Genomic DNA, 19,314 nt, shown 5'->3' with positions numbered 1-19,314 from the left:
CAAGGACACATTCAACTTTATTTCAAGACATGACGACATCTTGCATAATTTTACAAAAGAAAGCCTCTTTGAGTAGCCATACCCTCATTGTTTTCCTATCCTCATGACCTTCCCATTTAATCTCACCTCTTGAAATTTATAAGCTTTCTTTATACCATGTACCTTTGTTTTACCATTATTTTCATCGTTGCTAGTTATTTCCTTTGAGCTTGCCCTGTCTTCCAAACCAGCTATGTTTCTTCAGACATGGTGTCTTTCACTTTTGTGTTTAGAATCCAAGCACGTAATTTGAAGCAGACAGTATGACGTGAAGAATGCTCGAGCCTAAGAACCTGATTTCTTGTAACTGTGACATTGGATAAGTCACAGCTTTATTTTCTCTGGGCATATAGTTCCTCACCCTTCACATTGAAGGAAGTGAAGTACATAAGTATCTGAAGCTGTAAAAATACGTTTGGATCCATGAATAATTACTAGGGGATCCTCAGTTGAGTAGAGGAAATGAAGACTGAGTGTTCTCTGAAGTAGGACTGTTACATATATGCAACTCAGGATTTGATGCCTAAGTTATTTTTTTTAATCTATAAACTAAAATTCTAGTTGGTGAAAGTGACTCAGAAAAAGTTCAAATAAAAATACGTGTTTAATAAAGAAAAAAAACAACAAATAAAAGTACGTGTTTGAAGAATGAATATACACCTAGCATCCTTTTTGGATTTCTATTCCAGGTGCCCTCTTCTTGGTATGTTCTTACTTCTACCTAGATATTTTTATTTTCTCATCTTCTCTTTGTGTATATTTGGTCATAGGCTCTCCTCCCATCCATTGGCTCAGTTTTTCTGAGCATCAGTCTGAAATGTTATTTATATGAATGTGAAAGTTATTAAGTAATAATTCACTCATTTTGAAAATTGCTGAGAATTCATTTTTCGATTAGTGAAAAATTTGAAGATAATTGTGTTTAATAGCTTAGAATTTTTTATAATAAGGTTATCACAGTTTTGTAACTAATAAGGATTAAGGAACTTAAAAGTATGGTTTTTTTTTCTTATTTGCATATTTTTTCTCCTAATTATAATTTATAATATTTTAGAGGAGTATTTAATCATCCTGGAGAGATTTTCTTTAGTCATTCCATTGATAGCTGTGCCTATTTGGTTTGCCTTTACATTTTACCACTGAGTTTGATGAAATGATTTTAATATTATTTTTACTGCATTCTGCGAGGGCTACCTGTTGATAATTATCCCTACCCTTCAAAGTTTTTTTTTCCTAAAGGAAACTGTCTGGAAGTAAGCCAGACTAGGATGAATTTCCACAGAAATGGATGTAAATATTTACAAGATAACTTCCCTTACAGGAGAGAATGGAATAAACAGTACTTAATTGTTAAAAGTTTCAGTTTATTAGAGGTTCAAGACTACAGAAAAACCTCTAATAAACATTGGCTTACCAGGATCCAGGTAGGCTATTTCCTTCCCATGCTCATGAAGTCAAGAGACAGTCTAGGATAAATATGGCACTGACCATGTATAGTTTACATGAAATAATCTAATTGTATTTTACTTCCTATCTGATCATAACTTTCTTGAATATTTAACTCTCTGCCATGTACTTACTTGTTTACTTATTAATTTTATTGATTTCCAAGTCACAGTGTAAAAAATCACAATTACTCATGCTTATTCACAATACTGATGAGTTCTATTTGGGGAGATAAAGATATTTTTATATAGTACTGGTAAAGGATGTCGTTCAGAAGGGAGTTTCTCTTGAGCCCATCTGTATGCTCCATAATTTGTCTAGGAATCAAATGTGCCTAGGAAGGTGTAGACCAGTGCATTTACTATCAAAAGAAATCTTTGAACTTCTTTGCTCTCCTTAGTAATTTATTTAAAATTTACATAAAAACAATGCAAATTTTAAATTGACCTAGTGAAACAAAGATGGAATAGTTTATGTGAATATTAGGTAAAATCATTGAACTTTTAAAACATTTTTTAAACAGTAAATCAGTGATGAAAAATACAGTTAGGGTACACATTTCAATGTAGAATTTAGCCTGTAATATATTGCTTCCAGGTTGTATTTAAATTTGTCCCTGCTTTGCTTTTCCGTTTTCTTGTTGGGTTACATTTTGAATAGTTTGAAGATTAACACTTAAAACTTTATCAGTTTTGTAAGTGGCACTTACTTAATTCATCCCTTTACTTTTAGACTAGTTGATAACCTCCTACCATTTTGGGGGAATTTGGGAGTATTTACTTCCATTTTTTGTCATCAGACTCAGCTGAAGGAACATAATTTAAGAGGAAAATAATGATGCCTTTGATACAGAATATGAAATTTTTTGTTTTTTTAAGATGCCTGATAACGTGATGCAGTTAAAATCTTTTTACGTAGGATTATCAAATAAAAAATATGTTTTTAAATTTTCAGTCCTTTGTTAGAAATAGTAGGCTTGCCTGCTTTCTAGGTTTTGTTGTTGTTTATAAATATTACTTCAAGTCTTTTTTAAAAAAGACTTTCAGATCATTAATCCAGCATAATGTGCTCCTACTTTAGGGGCCTAGATTCTTCGGGGTGTGAGTGTGTGTGTGTGTCCCTCTTGACCTTACTGTTGTATGTTTTGTATGTCTTTTTCTTTTACTTTTGTTCATTCCTATTTCTGCTAAGCCATTGCTTATAGCTTTCTACTGTGAAATTGCCTAACTCTTAAGTGGCAGGCTATATCTCTGTGTCATCATTCTATTCTTACTGTTTTTTCTTCATGTCTACTAAAACTATATCTAGGGTTGTATATTTAATAATTTGTTACTGATGTATGTCCTTTGCTATTGACAGTTGAAACAGCAACATGGATTTTAATACTCAGCCACAAGTATTGTTGGTCTAATTTTCCAGGCCAGAGATCCTCAGCAGGAGCCTATGGAAGAGATAGAAAATTTGAAGAAACAACATGATTTATTAAAAAGAATGTTACAACAGCAGGAGCAACTGAGAGCTCTCCAGGGACGGCAGGCTGCACTACTAGCTCTGCAACATAAAGCAGAGGAAGCTATTGCAGTGATGGATGATTCTGGTATGTCACAGTCTGAGAATATTGTTTTTGTAAGGAAGACTCAGACATAATTGTATTGCAGGGTGGATGCTGATTATTATATCATCACATCTTGATTATTGTATAGTTTAGAAACCTGTATATGAGGCTTATGCTTTCCTGTGCTTTTCTCTGGTTATGCAGAAAAGATTGCAGGGACAACTGCTGGCCATCAAATTATATCGTGCAGACAGCCAGATCGCTCTCCTTTTCATCAGAAAATACCCTTAAGAGGTAAAAGAGACAGCCTGTAGTTCTGTTTTTGTACATCAGACTGATAAGGCTCGTGATGCATTTATTTCCCATTTTTCTATTTCATTCAATGAGAATTGTCATTTTTTGCTTATCTCCCAAGAAAGTTACAATCTTAAATGAGGCAGTGAATAAATGTATAAAGCATCTTTAGCATTCAAGTTAGTAGTAGGTATTATTTTAATTAGGTATCCAGTTGTATATACTAGCTCCTTAGAACTATATTTATAGTCCGTACATTCTTCGTAAGACTCAGAAATTTTCTTCCTTCCTCCTTCGTAGCCATGTGTGATCTAGATGAAATTGTATTGAATTTATTAGTATTGAGTCTTTGTAAGTTTATCATCACTTTGAAACATAAGAGTTTTAGTTTCTCATTAAATAGAAAAAAACAGATGATTACTTATTAACAAAACTAAGTTATATTTTCTAGTAGTCTGTCCCCACCGTCCCCTTCTAGTAATAATTTCTCTTCTTTGAGCACACTGTTTTGTGGGTGAGTTTAGGTTCTCACTGAAGCTACCCTGTTGTGAATCAGTTTATTTTGCTGTCCAAATCTAGCCCACTGGCTCAACTGTTTAATCCCCGTTATACCTAGTTTAAGTTTTCATTTTCATAAAGAATGTTATCACTTTCAAATAACTTACTCTTTTGGAATAATTACATAGCTGTATATCATACTGTATATAGTAATAATTACAAAGATTTTTGTTTCTATTTTTTCTTTGTAAAATGTAAAGTACCATTAGCTTTTATATTTATATTTAAGAAATAGATAATTTAGGAAAAGATAATTAAAATATTTTAACATAATGACTAAATACTAGTGTGACTAACCTTTTAAATATTTTTCAAGTTTGGAATATCCGATTTAAAAGCTTGTAAGTAGTGTAACCTCTGATAGTCACATTACTGTCTATATTTGCACAATCTCCTTTGATCATCAGAGATTTCTAGGTTAGAGCTTTAATTATTTTTATAGAGAAGAAATTCTACAGAGTTTGTGACTTGCCTAGATTTATATAGAATTTTAGCAGAATCACATTTCTTGAATTCTAGGTCAGGGATCTTATTTCTGTTTCTGAATATGAGCTTTTTAAAGTAAGCAGACAATTTCTTTTTTAAAAATACACTGCATCAGAATAGGAGTAGACTGCACATGAGTTTGAATTTATTTTGTACTATTTCAAAAAGAATTTAGCTTAGTAATTTTAAAACAAATTTACCCTCGTGTGTATGAGATTTTGCAGGGAAGTACTAATGAAAAGCCAAAATTAAAGTATTTAGTCTGGTATACGAGAAGATACTACCTTGGGATAATTACGTTACTTCAAAGAGTGTCCCTTTCACCATTTAACTAGCAAGTTACATATGTTGTCAGTACTGTAATTACTTTCTTTTCAGCATAGAGTTTTGACTAGATACATATGATTCCATACAGCTTTGAAATTCTCAGGGGGAAAAAGCTAGTATTTTCCTTTAAAACAGAAGCAATTTATAACCAATTTCTTTTTTTTTCTTTTTTTTTTTTGAGACAGGGTCTTGCCCTGTCACCCAGGCTGGAATACAGTGGTGTGCTCTTGGCTCACTGCAGCCTCCACCTCTCTGGCTCAAGTACTCCCCTCACCTAAGCCTCCTGAATGGCTGGGACTACAGGTGTGCAGCACCACGCCAGGCTAATTTTTGTAGTTTTATCCAGATGGGGGTCTGTGTTGCCCAGGCTGGTCTTGAACCCCTCCTCTCCAGCGATCTGCTTGCCTCACCCTCCCAAATGCTGGGATTACAGGCGTGAGACACTGCACCTGGCCACTAATGTATTTTTTTTTTTTTAGAGTTGGAGAGTTAGAAGTGAAGGTACGGATGGGGTTATTTGTTGGTAGAACAGTAACTCTTATGAAAATTGTCACAAAACTGCTTTATGAATATGGGGGCATGTTTTTTAGTTTAAGAAGATAAAAACCATCGTCTTTTAGTAGGACTTGTATCACAAACAGCCACTTTGTTAAATTACCCATTTTACTGTAGGAGTTAGCAAACTGTGGTCAGCTGGCTTTAGTTCAGTGCCTAAAATAAAGTTTTAGGGAACACAGCTATGCCCATTTGTTGACATTGTCTACGGTTGCTTTTACCCTGTAACAGCAGAGTTGGGTGGTTGAGACAAAAACTGTATTTTCCACAAAGCCTAACATATTTACTATTTGAATCTTGAAGAAAGTATGGCAGCCTCTCCAGAGCATTGATTCTATTCAAGAACATAGAGATTGAAACCTGTCAGAATCAGCTGTGTTTTTTCACACTATCACTTTACCTTCACTCCCCGCTGACCTTAGAAAGACCTGCTCCTGTGAGTCACTGTTATTAATTGGGATGCAGTAGTATTCCTCCTGTAAGTTGAGACAGAAAAAGATGCATCACTTTACTAGAGTTTTGTGACCATCCCTTTATTTTGAGGTTAGATGCAAACTTCTAATAAAATGATTATTGGCAGATAAGATAGGAGTGTTAACTAGTTTCAAGTTACTTAGGTAAGTGTTTTAAATTTTAAAAAATGGTTTAACTTCTCAGAGATTAAAAAGTATTTATATTAATTATTAGTTATTAATTTCTTTCCAGTTGCAGAAACTGCAGGCAGCGTATCTGGTGTCAGTATCACATCTGAACTAAATGAAGAATTGAATGATTTAATTCAGCGTTTTCACAATCAGCTTCGAGATTCTCAGGTAACCTAGTTGTTTCAGTGTAGTCGAGTTTAAAAATCACATTAATTAAAACAGTGGTTCTGAAACTTGAGTGAGCATATGTATCATCTGGTATAATTGTTGAGCAGTGTAGGTTTCCGGTTGGTGGGATTCCCCCAACCTCCAAAATTATGATTCATGGATTTGGGGTGGGCTTCTCCATGTTTGAGTCCTGTGGTGGTGCTCTGGGGACTATACTTTGAGAATCCCTAAGTTAGAAGAGAATTTACTTTGAAGTGATGAGTGAAGTTTTTCCTTTATATGCTACTGGATGGCATATTTTTTTTCCTCTAAAAGACTTAATGGTCACAACCATTAAGACTTTGATTTAAATCTGTGTTCTTCGACTAGATACGAGATTCCATGTAGAATTTTTGAGAATTCCATGGAATTCTCATTTGAAGGAATATTTTGCTAACCATTTTAAGAAAGTTCTTAATTTGTGAGTTAGTGAGTGTTATAATTTGATGCACTTTTTAAGTGATACAAGAGCACATTTTCAGTATGTGGGCCTTCGGTAAGAAAGGATGAATTAATGCCTGTCCACTGGAAGTGAGTGTGATTGAAGATGCAGTGTCTCTTGTCTTCCTGCTGACCAAGTGAAAATGAGAGAATATGGCGCAACCACTTTGAAGAATTATATAGCAGTACCTAGTAAATTTTTTCTGGTAGACCCATGGCCTACTTTAGAGAAACTCACGTTTGCGAGAAAATATAACAACTATTTACATAACGTTTACATTGTTTTAGGTAGTATACATAATCTAGAGATGATTTAACATGTGGGAGGATATGTGTAGATTATATGCTAATAGTATACCATTTCATCTAAGAGATTTGGGTATTATCTGCCGTTTGTTTTTGGTGTCCTGGGGATCCTTGAACCCATCCCTCGGGGATACTGAGGGATGACTTCCTATATTGATAATGGCGGCCAGGTGTGGTGGCTCATGCCTGTAATCCCAGCACTTTGGGAGGCCAAGCTGGTGGATCACCTGAGGTCAGGAGTTCAAGACCAGCCTGACCAACTTAGTGAACCACCTCTCTACTAAAAAGACAAAAATTAGCTGGGCATGGTGGCAGGCTCCTGTAATCCCAGCTACTCGGGAGGCTGAGGCAGGAGAATTGCTTGAACCCAGAAGGTGGAGGTTGCAGTGAGCTGAAATCGCATCATTGCACTCCAGCCTGGGTGACAAGAGCAAGATTCCATCTTAAAAAAAAAAAAATAGTGGCATATCAGGAAACCACATTTAATTTGGATATAGTAAGGGTATATGCTTACATACCAGCACAACCTAGCAAATATTTGTCTTTCTTTATAAAGAATATTTATGCATTTAAAAAATGAGAATGTATTTAATTGCCTTAGTCTTAATTCTTCTTCTCTTTTTTTGTTTTTTAATAAGCCTCCAGCTGTTCCAGACAATAGAAGACAGGCAGAAAGTCTTTCATTAACTAGGGAGGTTTCCCAGAGCAGGAATCCGTCAACTTCAGAACATTTACCTGATGAGAAAGTCCAACTTTTTAGCAAAATGAGAGTGCTACAGGAAAAGAAACAAAAAATGGACAAATTGCTTGGAGAACTTCATACACTTCGAGATCAGCATCTGAACAATTCATCATGTGAGTAAATCTGTTTCAGCAGTATTACGTGTAAGACACAAAAGTATATATACTGTCGCATAATAGTTAAATTTAGTATTTGATGAATGCACACATAGTTCCTCAAAACTGTTTGCAGAGACTTAAGACTTGCGTGTGAAAATTTTTAAGTCACAAGCCAATACATGACAAAAGCCAAACAGATGGTTAATAAGTTTTATAATTCAGAAAAGGGAAAGAATAGTTGGACCTTCAAAAATTGGTAGGATTTTAATAAGGGAAAGGTCGGAGAAGAGGGTATTTGATACTTGGATATAATAATACTATGTTTTTAAAAATACTCAAAATTTTCCCATAAAGAAAAATTAATACAATTAGGATTTTGATATAAAAACCCAAAACTATTGAAACAGAGTGTTTACAAATTTTTCATAGATTTTTAAAAAAATAAACACTCAACTTCTAACTCCTTATCTTGTCTTCATTATTTTATTTTATTTTATTTTGTTTTGTTTTACTTTAGGTTCTAGGGTACATGTGCAGGTCATGCAGGATTGTTGCATAGGTGCATACATAACCAGGTGGTTTGCTACCTCTATTTCCCCTTCATCTATATCTGGCATTTCTCCCCATGTTATCCCTCCCCTACCCGCCCCCCACCCTGCTCCTGGTGTGTGATGCTCCTCTCCCGGAGTCCACATGTTCTCATTGTTCAACACCCACCTGTGAGTGAGAACATGTGGTATTTGGTTTTATGTTCTTGTGTCAGTTTGCTGAGAATGATGGTTCCAGATTCATCCAAGTCCCTGCAAAGGACACAAACTCATCGTTTTTTATGGCTGTGTAGTATTCCATGGTGTGTATGTGCTCCATTTTCTTTGTCCAGTCTATCATTGTTGGGCATTTGGGTTGGTTCCACGTCTTTGCTATTGTACACAGGACTGCAATGAACATATGTATGCCTTTATAATAGAAAAATTTATAGTCCTTTGGGTATATACCCAGTAATGGGATTGCCAAGCCAAATGGAATTGCTATTTCTAGATCCTTGAGAAATCACCACACTGTCATCCACAGTGGTTGAATTAATTTACATTTCCACCAACAGTATAAAAGTGTTCCTATTTCTCCACCTCCTCTCCAGTATCTGTTGGTACCAGATTTTTTAATGATCACAATTCTAACTGGCATGAGACGTGGTTTTGATTTGCATTTCTCTAATGACCAGTGATGATGAACATTTTTTCATATGTTTGTTGGCCTCATATATGTCTTATTTTGAGAAGCATCTGTTCATATCCTTTGCCCACTTTTGAATGAGTTTGTTTTTTTCTTGTAAATCTGTTTTATTTCTTTTTGGATTCTGAATATTAGCCCTTTGTCAGATGGGTAGATTACAAAATTTTTTTCCCATTCTCTTGGTTGTCAGTTTGCTCTAATGATTGTTTCTTTCCTGTACAGAAGCTCTGAAGTTTAATTAGATCCCGTTTGTCTATCTTGGCTTTTGTTGTCATTGCTTTTGGTGTTTTAGTCATGAAGTCCTTGCCCATGCCTATGTCCTGGATGGTTTTGCCTATGTTTTCTTCTGTAGTTTTTATGGTGTTAGGTTTTATGTTTAAATCTTTAATCCATCTGGAGTTAATTTTAGTGTAAGGTGACAGGAAAGGGTCCAGTTTCTGCTTTCTGAACACTGCTAGCCAGTTTTCCCAACACTTTATTTAACATGGAGTCTTTTCCCCATTGCTTGTTTTTGTCAGGTTTGTCCAAGATCAGATGGTTTTAGATGTGTGGTGCTGTTTCCAAGGCCTCCGTTCTGTTCCATTGGTCTATGTCTCTGTTTTGGTATCAGTACCATACTATTTTGATTACTGTTGCCTTGTAGTATAGTTTGAAGTCTGGCAGTGTAATACCTCTGGCTTTGTTTTTTTGCTAGGATTGTCTTGGCTGTGCAGGCTCTCTTGTGGTTCCATATGAAGTTTAAAGTGTTTTTTTTCCATTTCTGTGAAGAAGGTGATTGATAGCTTAATGGGGATAGTATTGAATCTATAAATTACTTTGGGCAGTATGGCCATTTTCATGATACTGATTCTTGTTAACCCTGAGCATGGAACATTTCTCCATCTGTTTGTGTCCTCTCTTATTTCGTTGAGCACTGGTTTGTAGTTCTCCATGAAAAGGTCCTTTACATCCTTTGTTTGTTGTATTCCTAGGTATTTTATTCTCTTTGTAGTAATTGTGAATGGCTGTTCGTTCTTGATTTGGCTGTCTTTAAGTCTGTTATTGGTATATAGGAATGCTTGTGATTTCTGCACATTGATTTTGTATGCCGAGACTTGGCTGAAGTTGTTTATCAGTTTGAGAAGATTTTGGGCCGAGTTGATGGGGTCTTCTAGATATATAATCAAGTCGTCTGCAAATAGAGACAGTTTGACTTCCTCCTTTCCTAGTTGAATACCCTTTATTTCTTTTTCTTGCCTGATTACCCTGGCTAGAACTTCCAATACTATATTGAATAGGTGTGGTGAGAGAGGGCATCCTTGTCTAGTGCCAAATTTCAAAGGGAATGCTTCCAGCTTTTGCCCGTTCAGTATGATTTTGGCTGTGGGTTTGTCATAAATAGCTTTTATTATTTTATGATACGTTCTGTCGATACCTAGTTTATTGAGAGTTTTTAGCATGAAGGGCTGTTGAATTTTGTCGAAGGCCTTCTCTGCATCTATTGAGATAATCATGTGATTTTTGTCTTTGGTTCTGTTTATGTGATGGTTCTGTTTATAGACTTGCGTATGTTGAACCAGCCTTGCATCCCCGGGATGACGCCTACTTGATTGTGATGAATAAGCTTTTTGATATGCTGTTGCAGTCGGTTTGCCAGTACTTTATTGAAGATTTTTGCATCAATGTTCATCATGGATATTTGCCTGAAGTTTTCTTTTTTAGTTGAGTCTCCGCCTGGTTTTGGTATCAGGATGATGTTGGTCTCATAGAATGAGTTAGGGAGGATTCCCTCTTTTTGTATTGTTTGGCATAGTTTCAGAAGGAACCAGCTCCTCTTTGCATGTCTGGTAGAATTTGGCTGTGAACCCATCTGGACCTGGACTTTTTTTGGTTGGTAGCCTATTACTGCTTCAATTTCAGCCCTTGTTATTCGTCTATTTAGGGTTTCAACTTCTTCCTGGTTTAGGCTTGGTAGAGTGCTAATGTCCAGGAATTTATCCATTTCTTCCAGGTTTGCTGGTTTAAGTGCATAGAGCTGTTTGTAGTAATCTTTCTTTTTTTTTTTTTTTGAGACAGAGTTTCGCTCTAGTTACCCAGGCTGGAATGCAGTGGTGCAATCTCGGCTCACCGCACCCTCTGCCTCCTGGGTTCAAGCAGTTCTCCTGCCTCAGCCTCCTGAGTAGCTGAGATTACAGGCACGCGCCACCATGCCCAGCTAATTTTTTTCGTATTTTTAGTAGAGACGGGGTTTCACCATGTTGACCAAGATGGTCTCGATCTCTTGACCTCATGATCCACCTGCCTCGGCTTCCCAAAGTGATGGGATTACAGGCTTGAGCCACCGCGCCTGGCATGTTTGTAGTAATCTTTGATGGTAGTTTGTATTTCTGCGGAATCATTGGTAGTACCCCTTTAACGTTTTTAATTGCATCTAATTGAGTCTTCTCTCTTTTCTTTTTTATTAATCTGACTAATGCTCTATCTATTTTGTTGATCTTTTCAAAAAACCAGCTCCTGGATTTACTGATTTTTTTGAAGGGTTTTTTTGTGTCTCTATCTCTTTCAGTTCACCTCTGATCTTAGTTATTTCTTGTTTTTGCTGGCTTCTGAGTTTTTAAAATCTTGCTCCTCTAGCTCTTTCGATTTTGATGATAGGGTGTTGATTTTAGATTATTCCTTGTTTCTCACGTGGGCATTTACTGCTATAAATTTCCCTCTCGGCACTGCTTTAAAGGTGTCCCAGAGATTCTGGTAAGTTGTGTCTTCATCCTGATTGGTTTCGAAGAACATCTTTATTTCTGCCTTCATTTCATTGTTTATCCAGTCGACACTCAGAAGCAAGTTGTTCGGTTTCCAAGTAGTTATGTGGATTTGAGTGAGTCTTTTAATCCTGAGTCCTATCTGATTGCACTGTGGTCTGATAGACTGTTTGTTATGATTTCTGTTCTTCTGCATTTGCTAAGGAGTGGTGTGCTTCCAATTATGTGGTCAGTTTTTGAGTAAGAGTGATGTGGTGCTGAGAAGAATGTATATTCTGTGGATTTTTGGGTGGAGTGTTCTGTATATGTCTATTAGGTCCACTTGGTCCAGCTCTGCATTCAAGTTGTGGATGTCCTTGTTAATTTTCTGTCTCATTGATTCAATATTGACATTGTAGTGTTGAAGTCTCCCACTATTATTGTGTGGGAGTCTAAATCTCCTTTTAGGTCATTAAGAACTTGCTTTATTTATCTGGGTACTCCTGTGTTGGGTGCATATATATTTAGGATAGTTAGCTCTTGTTGTTGGATTGATCCTTTTACCGTTATGTAATGCCCTTCTTTGTCTCTTGTGATCTTTGTTGGTTCGAAGTCTGTTTTATCAGAGATTAGAATTGAAAACTCTGCTTTTTTTTGTTGTCCATTTTCTTGGTAAATCTTCCATCCCTTTATTTTGAGTCTGTGTGTCTTTGTATGTGAGGTGGGTTTCCTGAATACAGCACACCGATGGGTCTTGACTTTTTAGCCAGTTTACCAGTCTGTGTCTTTTGATTGGGTTGTTTAGGCTGTTTACATTCCATTTTAATATTGTTATGTTTGAATTTGATCCTGCCATTTTGTTACTGGCTGGTTTCCTTACCCGTTATTTGACTCAGTTTCTTCATTGCATTTTTGGTCTTTGCCATTTGGTGTGCTTTTGCAGTGGCTGGTACTCGTTTCTTTCAATGTTTAGTGTGTCGTTCAGGAGCTCTTGTAAGGCAGGTCTAATGGCAACGAAATCTCTCAGGAATTGCTTGTCTGTAAAGGATTTTATTTCTCCTTCACTTATGAAGCTTAGTTTGGCTGGGTATGAGATTCTGGGTTGAAAGTTCTTTTCTTTAAGGATGTTGAATATTGGTCCCCACTCTCTTCTTGCTTGTAGGGTTTCTGCCGAGAGATCCACTGTGAGTCTCATGGGCTTCCCTTTGTGGTTGACCTGACCTTTCTCTCTTGCTGCCCTTAGCATTTTTTCCTTCATTTCAACCCTAGTGAATCTGATGATTATGTGTCTTGGGGTTATTCTTCTTGAGGGATATTTTTGTGGAGTTCTCTGTATTCCTTGGATTTGAATGTTGGACTGCCTTGCTAGGCAGGAGAAGTTCTGGATAATATCCTGGAGCGTGTTTTCTAGCTTGGATTCATTCTCCCTGTCACATTTAGGTACACTGATCAAGCATAGATTAGGTCTTTTCACATAATCCCATATTTCTTGGAGGCTTTCTTCATTTGTTTTTACTCTTTTTTTCTCTTGCCCTGCCTTCTCTTTTTATTTCATTGAATTGATCTTCAATCTCTGACATCCTTTCTTCTGCTTGATCAATTTGGCCATTAAAACTTGTGTTTCCTTCACATAGTTCTCGTGCTGTGTTTTTCCACTCCATCAAGTTGTTTATATTCTTCTCTAAGCTGGTTATTCTAGTTATCATTTCATCTAACCTTTTTTCAAAGGTTTTTCATGTCACTGCATTGGGTTAGACTGTGTTCCTTTAGCTCAGAAACGTTTGTTGTTACCCACCTTCTGAAGCCTGTTTCTGTCAGTTCATCGCACTCTTTCTCAGTCATGTTGTGTTCCCGTGTTGATGAGGAGTTGTGATTCCTTGAAGGAAAAGGGGCATTCTGGTCTTTGATGGTTTCATCTTTTTTGCACTGGTTTTTCCCCATCTTCATGGATTTACCTGGCTCTGATCTCAGGGAGCTGCTTGATGAGGTCACTTGTCTGCCTGTCGAGGTGCTACACGGTTTCCAGGGACTCTTTGAGGTTACTAGGTAGCCTTCCTTTGTGTTTTTTGTTTGCACTGGGAGGTTAGGCCCGCCTCTTCCGATGATTTTGAGGCGCTGCTGGGTGGTCAAAACACTGTCCCATTGCTACGTAGGCTTCCTGTGTTTTTTGTTAAAACATGAAGCCTAGTCCCACCTCTTTAATGGTGGGTTGTGCGTTTCCTCCACGGAGCTGGATCAGGCAGCGTTCAGCTCAGACTGAGGCACTGGCTGCATAACTCTCTAGAGTTAGTGCCTCAGCCCTCTGGGGTTTATGTGAGAGGGTCGGGACCCACCCAGGCACACCATCTGTCTCCCCACTTTCAGCTCCCTCGTTCTCCAGGCAGGGGGAGGGGGCAATAGTTCAGCCCGCAGGCTCTCCCAGCCGGCTTATGGGCTTATGCGTTTGCTTAGATCTGTGGGACAATCCGGGACACAGTCTTGTGTTATTATTCAACTCTGTGCTTGTAATTCCAGGTGATAGACTGGCAAAGATCCCCTGTTCTGTGTATTGCTGAGGCCTTGGGGGAAGTGCTGTATCTGGACCAGGGTGCTGGAGGGGGAGCCTCTGAGTCACTGGTCAGATGCACTTGCTGGGTGAAGCAGCACCCCTCCCCGCCTCCGTCTGCTCTGCCTGGGCTTTGCTTACTGTGAACCAGACCTGTTGAAATGCACCTGGTACCTGGTTGGAGCTAGGAGATCTCTCAATTTCTGCGTCTCTCTCTCTGGGTGTTGTGCACCGGAGTTGTGTCTATTTGGCCACCTTGTTCCCTCCCCCACACCTCTACTTTTAAACCTTGTCCATATTAATTTTTAAAAAGTGTATAAATAATCATCCCAGGTAGCTATAACTATAAAGCTAGATTTTAGGCTCCACAGGTATTTCACATTCTTTGTCTAAATCAGATCTAGTTTTCAGTTCCTATCCTAATACCTTTTCAAACATAGCCTCTGTCTCTTATCCAAATAGTAATAGAGGCTCAGGCATTAGAAATTGAAGTCAGTAGAGGCAACTTTCAACTGATCTTTAAACATTCTAGCTGTTGTCTAATTAAGGAGAAGACAAGGGATTTAAAAACAACAACAAAAACCATTATCTCTGGACCCTCTCTGGTCCTTATTCTCCACATATCTCCTTTTTCTTTGTCACCCACAAAAGAACCTTACTATTCCTGTCCTAAAACATATTTCTTTCTTTCCCCTGACTTTTGCTAGTCTCTTCCTACTCCAGAGTATAATACTGGTTCTTATCCTCAACTAAGAAAAAAGGTGAAAGTTGTGCTTAAGTCGTTGTGGTCAGTTTTGTATGCATACAGTAGCACTCTGTATACTGATGACTCTTAAAGGCCATTTTTTCCTTACCGGGAAACAGTGTGAGAGCAGCAGCAAAAGGTGTAGAATGATCAGTGAATAGAATGAGGAGACTTCTGGAAACCACCTGCAGGAATTGTACTAAAGTGAGCACCAAATAGTGATAGTTCTGTGAGGAAGATACTAGCAAATGAGTGCAGCTTTGAAATGGTAGGAGGTAGAGAAGTACAAAGATTCTTAATCTTCATTAATTGCTCTTGAAAGCATAATTTATATTTGAGAGTGAAAGAAGTTAAATAGAAAGTAATTGAATTTAGTTTAGGGACCATAGAGGGTTAGCCATTATCTAATTAGCAGATTTTTATTGCTGTTTAGTATTTCATGGTAGGGAGGTACCACAGTCACCTTAACACTTTTGCTTTGTCTCCTGGAGCAAGAAAAGTTCCTTCTTGGTGTCCAGATTTAACTCTCTGGTCTGTGGATGTGAAAAACTGATGAAGACCTAATCAGCTTGGGCTACCCTATAAAGATTACAGATTGAGTACTGTGCATCATTCTTAGTGGCCCTGTTTAATTTAACCTAGAACCAAGTTTATCAAGTTAGTTACCAAGTTTACTCATTAGTTAAAACTAACTGGAGTACTCCTCTAGTTATTTTTCCAAGGTAGAATATCATCGTTCTTGTCAATTTCCATCTTTTCTTTTTTCTTTCCTTTCTGTTTTAACCCAGTGATTATAATGTAAAGATGATAGAATGAATCTGGAAAGAAGAGGTAAACATGTCTTGTGTGCATTTTGTGTTTAATTGTGGAGTATGCTAATAAACAAGTTTCTAAAATTTAAATCTGTAGACATTGTAAATGATTTTTACTTTCTGTTTTTCGACATCTCAGCCAACTGTAAATGTTTGTTTAACTGGTGATTTTTTTCAATTTTTTTGTTGTGCCTTCTTCAGCCTCTCCACAAAGGAGTGTGGATCAAAGAAGTACTTCAGCTCCATCTGCTCCTGTAGGCTTGGCACCAGTTGTCAATGGAGAATCCCATAGCCTCCCATCATCTGTTCCTTATCCTGCTGCTTCTCTAGTCTCTCAGAATGAGAGTGAAAATGAAGGCCATCTTAATCCAACTGAAAAACTCCAGTAAAACATTTTTTACAATCATTGTTTTCATAGATTAAAATGAAATAGGGACAATTTTTTTCTTTGTGTTGAAAATTCTGGCAAAATGAGATTTATTGAATACTGTAAACATTCTTAAGTGATAGGTAAAAGAGGCATGAGTGTGTGTTGCATTGAGTTGTCTAAGACGAGATGTTGTAACACAGGTAATTTCTGTGAACTGCTGTTACCTTGTTTTTCAGATCATAGATCAAAAATAAGACTACAGTTAAAATATTTCTATATTCAGGTGATTTAGAGACCAGCCTGTAGAATCAGCCCTGAAGTTTTATCACACAAGGCTGTGTCACCACGTACAAATAACTTAGCCTTACTAAGTCTGTATTTCCTCATCTACAAAATAGGAATAATATATCTGTTCATAAATATGTTTTCGTTAAAAAATGTTGGTATTGCTCTTGGCACTTAGTATGAACTCAGCAGACTTAATTTATTTTTGGTAAACATAGTATACATGCTTTAGATCTCATCTGCACACAAATCAAGAACCTTCTATACATGCTCAGTAATGTCTGTATACCTGATTTGCCTGAGAGGTAGTATTTGAATAGTACTTCATACTTTTGATACTAGAGAAACCTAGAAATATTTTTGACATCAGGTTTTCTGCTGTTAACATTTACACCTGCTTAAAATGAACAATTAAATTGAAATTGGTTTTCTTATGCTTTTGTCCCTGACACAGCATAAAAAAATAAGGTGGTGAGATTTCGAGTAAGCCGTACTTGGCTTTAAACTCATTATTTTATAGTCATGCCCCCTGGATAGCTCACTGAGTGGATATTTTAGTAGGTCTAAATTTTGTTTGTGTTAGCTGCTATTACATGAAAATAATGTCTGCATTATTTTGCTAAAACGGGTGTAAATCTTACACTTTTTCTTTATCAGGAAGTTAAATGAAGTTCGAAAGAGATTAAATGAACTAAGAGAGTTAGTTCACTATTATGAACAAACCTCAGACATGATGACAGATGCCGTGAATGAAAACAGGAAAGATGAGGAAACTGAAGAGTCAGAATATGATTCTGAGCATGAAAATTCCGAGCCTGTTACTAACATTCTGTAAGAACTTTTTTTTGGATGTTTTTCCAGCATATTCTAACGTGTGATACTTTTAATGTGGGAACAAAAATACTTCATTAGAGCATTCATTGTTTGCCTGTTATATAAGCTTTTTTCTTGCAAATCTGTTTTGGTCATTGTAATCATCTTTGCCCTATGAAGACAAATGATTAGGGAGGGGAGGTATGGAGTACAATAGTTCAGTAAATTTGTGTTTGTTCGATCGAATTCAATTAAATCATGAGATGTATGTAACTTAGCATTTTCCCGTCTCTTAATTTTTAGGTGTAGTTGTCATTTTTTCTTTCTAAGTTTCCAAATAGCACATATGCAGAAGTCACAGAAAAGCAGGAGTTGATTATTCAATTTGAATTTAAATGGCATAGCCAACAGTGTTCTTAATTTGGAGTATTTTATTAGCAGTTCTAAAATTTTGATTCATTTCCCTTTTTTGTGTGTGCCTTAAATAACTTCAGGCTGTTTTCTTTCTTCTAGAAATCCACAAGTAGCTTCCACCTGGAATGAAGTAAATAGTAATAGTAATGCACAATGTGTTTCTAATAATAGAGATGGGAGAGCAGTTAATTCTAATTGTGAAATTAACAACAGATCTGCTGCCAACATAAGGGCTTTAAATGTGCCTCCTTTAGGTATGACTGCATTTACAGAGAATTTTGCCATGTTATTCTTACAAAGTGGGTTTTCGTTCTTGTGTGCTCTTAAGTTTATTTTTAAAATTACCGATTTTGGGCCGGGCGTGGTGGCTCACACCTGTAATCCCAGCACTTTGGGAGACCCAGGCGGGGGGATCATGAGGTCAAGAGATCGAAACCATCCTGGTCAACTTGGTGAAACCCCGCTTGTACTAAAAATACAAAAGATTAGTTGGGCATGGTGGCGCATGCTTGTAATCCCAGCTACTCAGGAGGCTGAGGCGGGAGAATTGCCTGAACCCAGGAGGCAGAGGCGGAGGTTGTGGTGAGCCAAGATTGCGCCATTGCACTCCAGCCTGGGTAACAAGAGCGAAACTCTGTCTCAAAAAAAAAAAAAAAAAAAAATTACTGATTTTAATTATACGTGTTTTCAGCAGATTGTCGATATAACAGAGAAGGGGAACAGGAGATTCATGTTGCACAAGGTGAAGATGATGAGGAAGAGGAGGAAGAAGCAGAAGAGGAGGGAGTCAGTGGAGCTTCATTATCTAGTCACAGGAGCAGTCTGGTTGATGAGCATCCAGAGGATGCTGAATTTGAACAGAAGATCAACAGACTTTTGGCTGCAAAACAGAAACTTAGACAGTTACAAGATCTTGTTGCTATGGTACAGGTAAATATTGCTTGGTCTTTTAAAAACCTGTTTGTCAAATAGTACAGTCTTTAATAAAATTTGTGTATGATAATTACTTTGGTATAAATTATACTAGTACAATTTATTTATTGTATGTGAGGTTTAAGTTTATAGCACTTTACGTGCTGTACATCAGGTCAGCAACCTTTTTAAATTAAGAGTGAATTGGTTATATAGTTTAGGCTCTCTGGTCATACAGTCTCTGACACAACTTCACAATGCAAAAGCAGCCATACATAAATGAGAATGATTATTTGCCAATAAGTTTTATTATAAGCAGTAATAGCTGTTTTTATTTACAAAAACAGAAGAGAACACGTTTTGTGGTTTTGCTGATACCTCTGGCTTTATGTAGAACTTGCAGCACCTCAATGAGGTAGATATTAAATAGATCGAAGAGGTCTTAATTGTCAAAGTTTATATGACTGTCCAAGCCAGCATTCAGACTTCCTGATACCAGAGCCTGAGATCTTAACCCACTTTATGTAAAAGAAAAACCATATGTTATTGTATTCAGTAAGGTTAAAGGTTAATCATAAATTTTAAAAAGCAATTTATACATTTTTTGTGTTAACAGTTACACAATTAACTGTAATTATATAAATATACAATTGTATATTCTTACAATTGTAAAAATATGTAAAAATATATAATTATGTAACTATTAACACAAAATATAAGCTTATAATTGTATAAATATACTGTAATATAGTTAACTACATAACTATTAA

The 19,314-nt window shown here is 36.8% G+C and overlaps 1 protein-coding gene across 50 annotated transcripts in view; it reads left to right on the top strand.

The window, feature by feature from the left end:
- The window catches only part of PCM1 (pericentriolar material 1), a 114,182-nt gene that overhangs the window by 20,796 nt on the left and 74,072 nt on the right, over positions 1-19,314 (top strand). For 15 of the 50 annotated variants that reach the window (XM_078347391.1, XM_078347384.1, XM_078347383.1 and 12 more), the window contains 8 exons: positions 2,905-3,082; positions 3,245-3,334; positions 5,966-6,072; positions 7,497-7,713; positions 15,952-16,135; positions 17,063-17,236; positions 17,732-17,886; positions 18,327-18,562. In XM_078347391.1, the coding sequence (XP_078203517.1) occupies positions 2,905-3,082; positions 3,245-3,334; positions 5,966-6,072; positions 7,497-7,713; positions 15,952-16,135; positions 17,063-17,236; positions 17,732-17,886; positions 18,327-18,562 (1,341 nt within the window). Of the gene's footprint in view, positions 1-2,904; positions 3,083-3,244; positions 3,335-5,965; positions 6,073-7,496; positions 7,714-15,951; positions 16,136-17,062; positions 17,237-17,731; positions 17,887-18,323; positions 18,563-19,314 lie in introns of all 50 variants that reach the window. The other 35 variants (XM_078347412.1, XM_078347406.1, XM_078347402.1 and 32 more) reach the window with 3 other exon arrangements.

Source organism: Callithrix jacchus, chromosome 13 (genome assembly GCF_049354715.1).
Source record: "Callithrix jacchus isolate 240 chromosome 13, calJac240_pri, whole genome shotgun sequence".
NCBI classification, from domain to species: domain Eukaryota; kingdom Metazoa; phylum Chordata; class Mammalia; order Primates; family Cebidae; genus Callithrix; species Callithrix jacchus.
The sequence above is the reverse complement of the archived record's forward strand: the minus strand, read 5'-3'. Positions and strand labels throughout refer to the sequence as shown.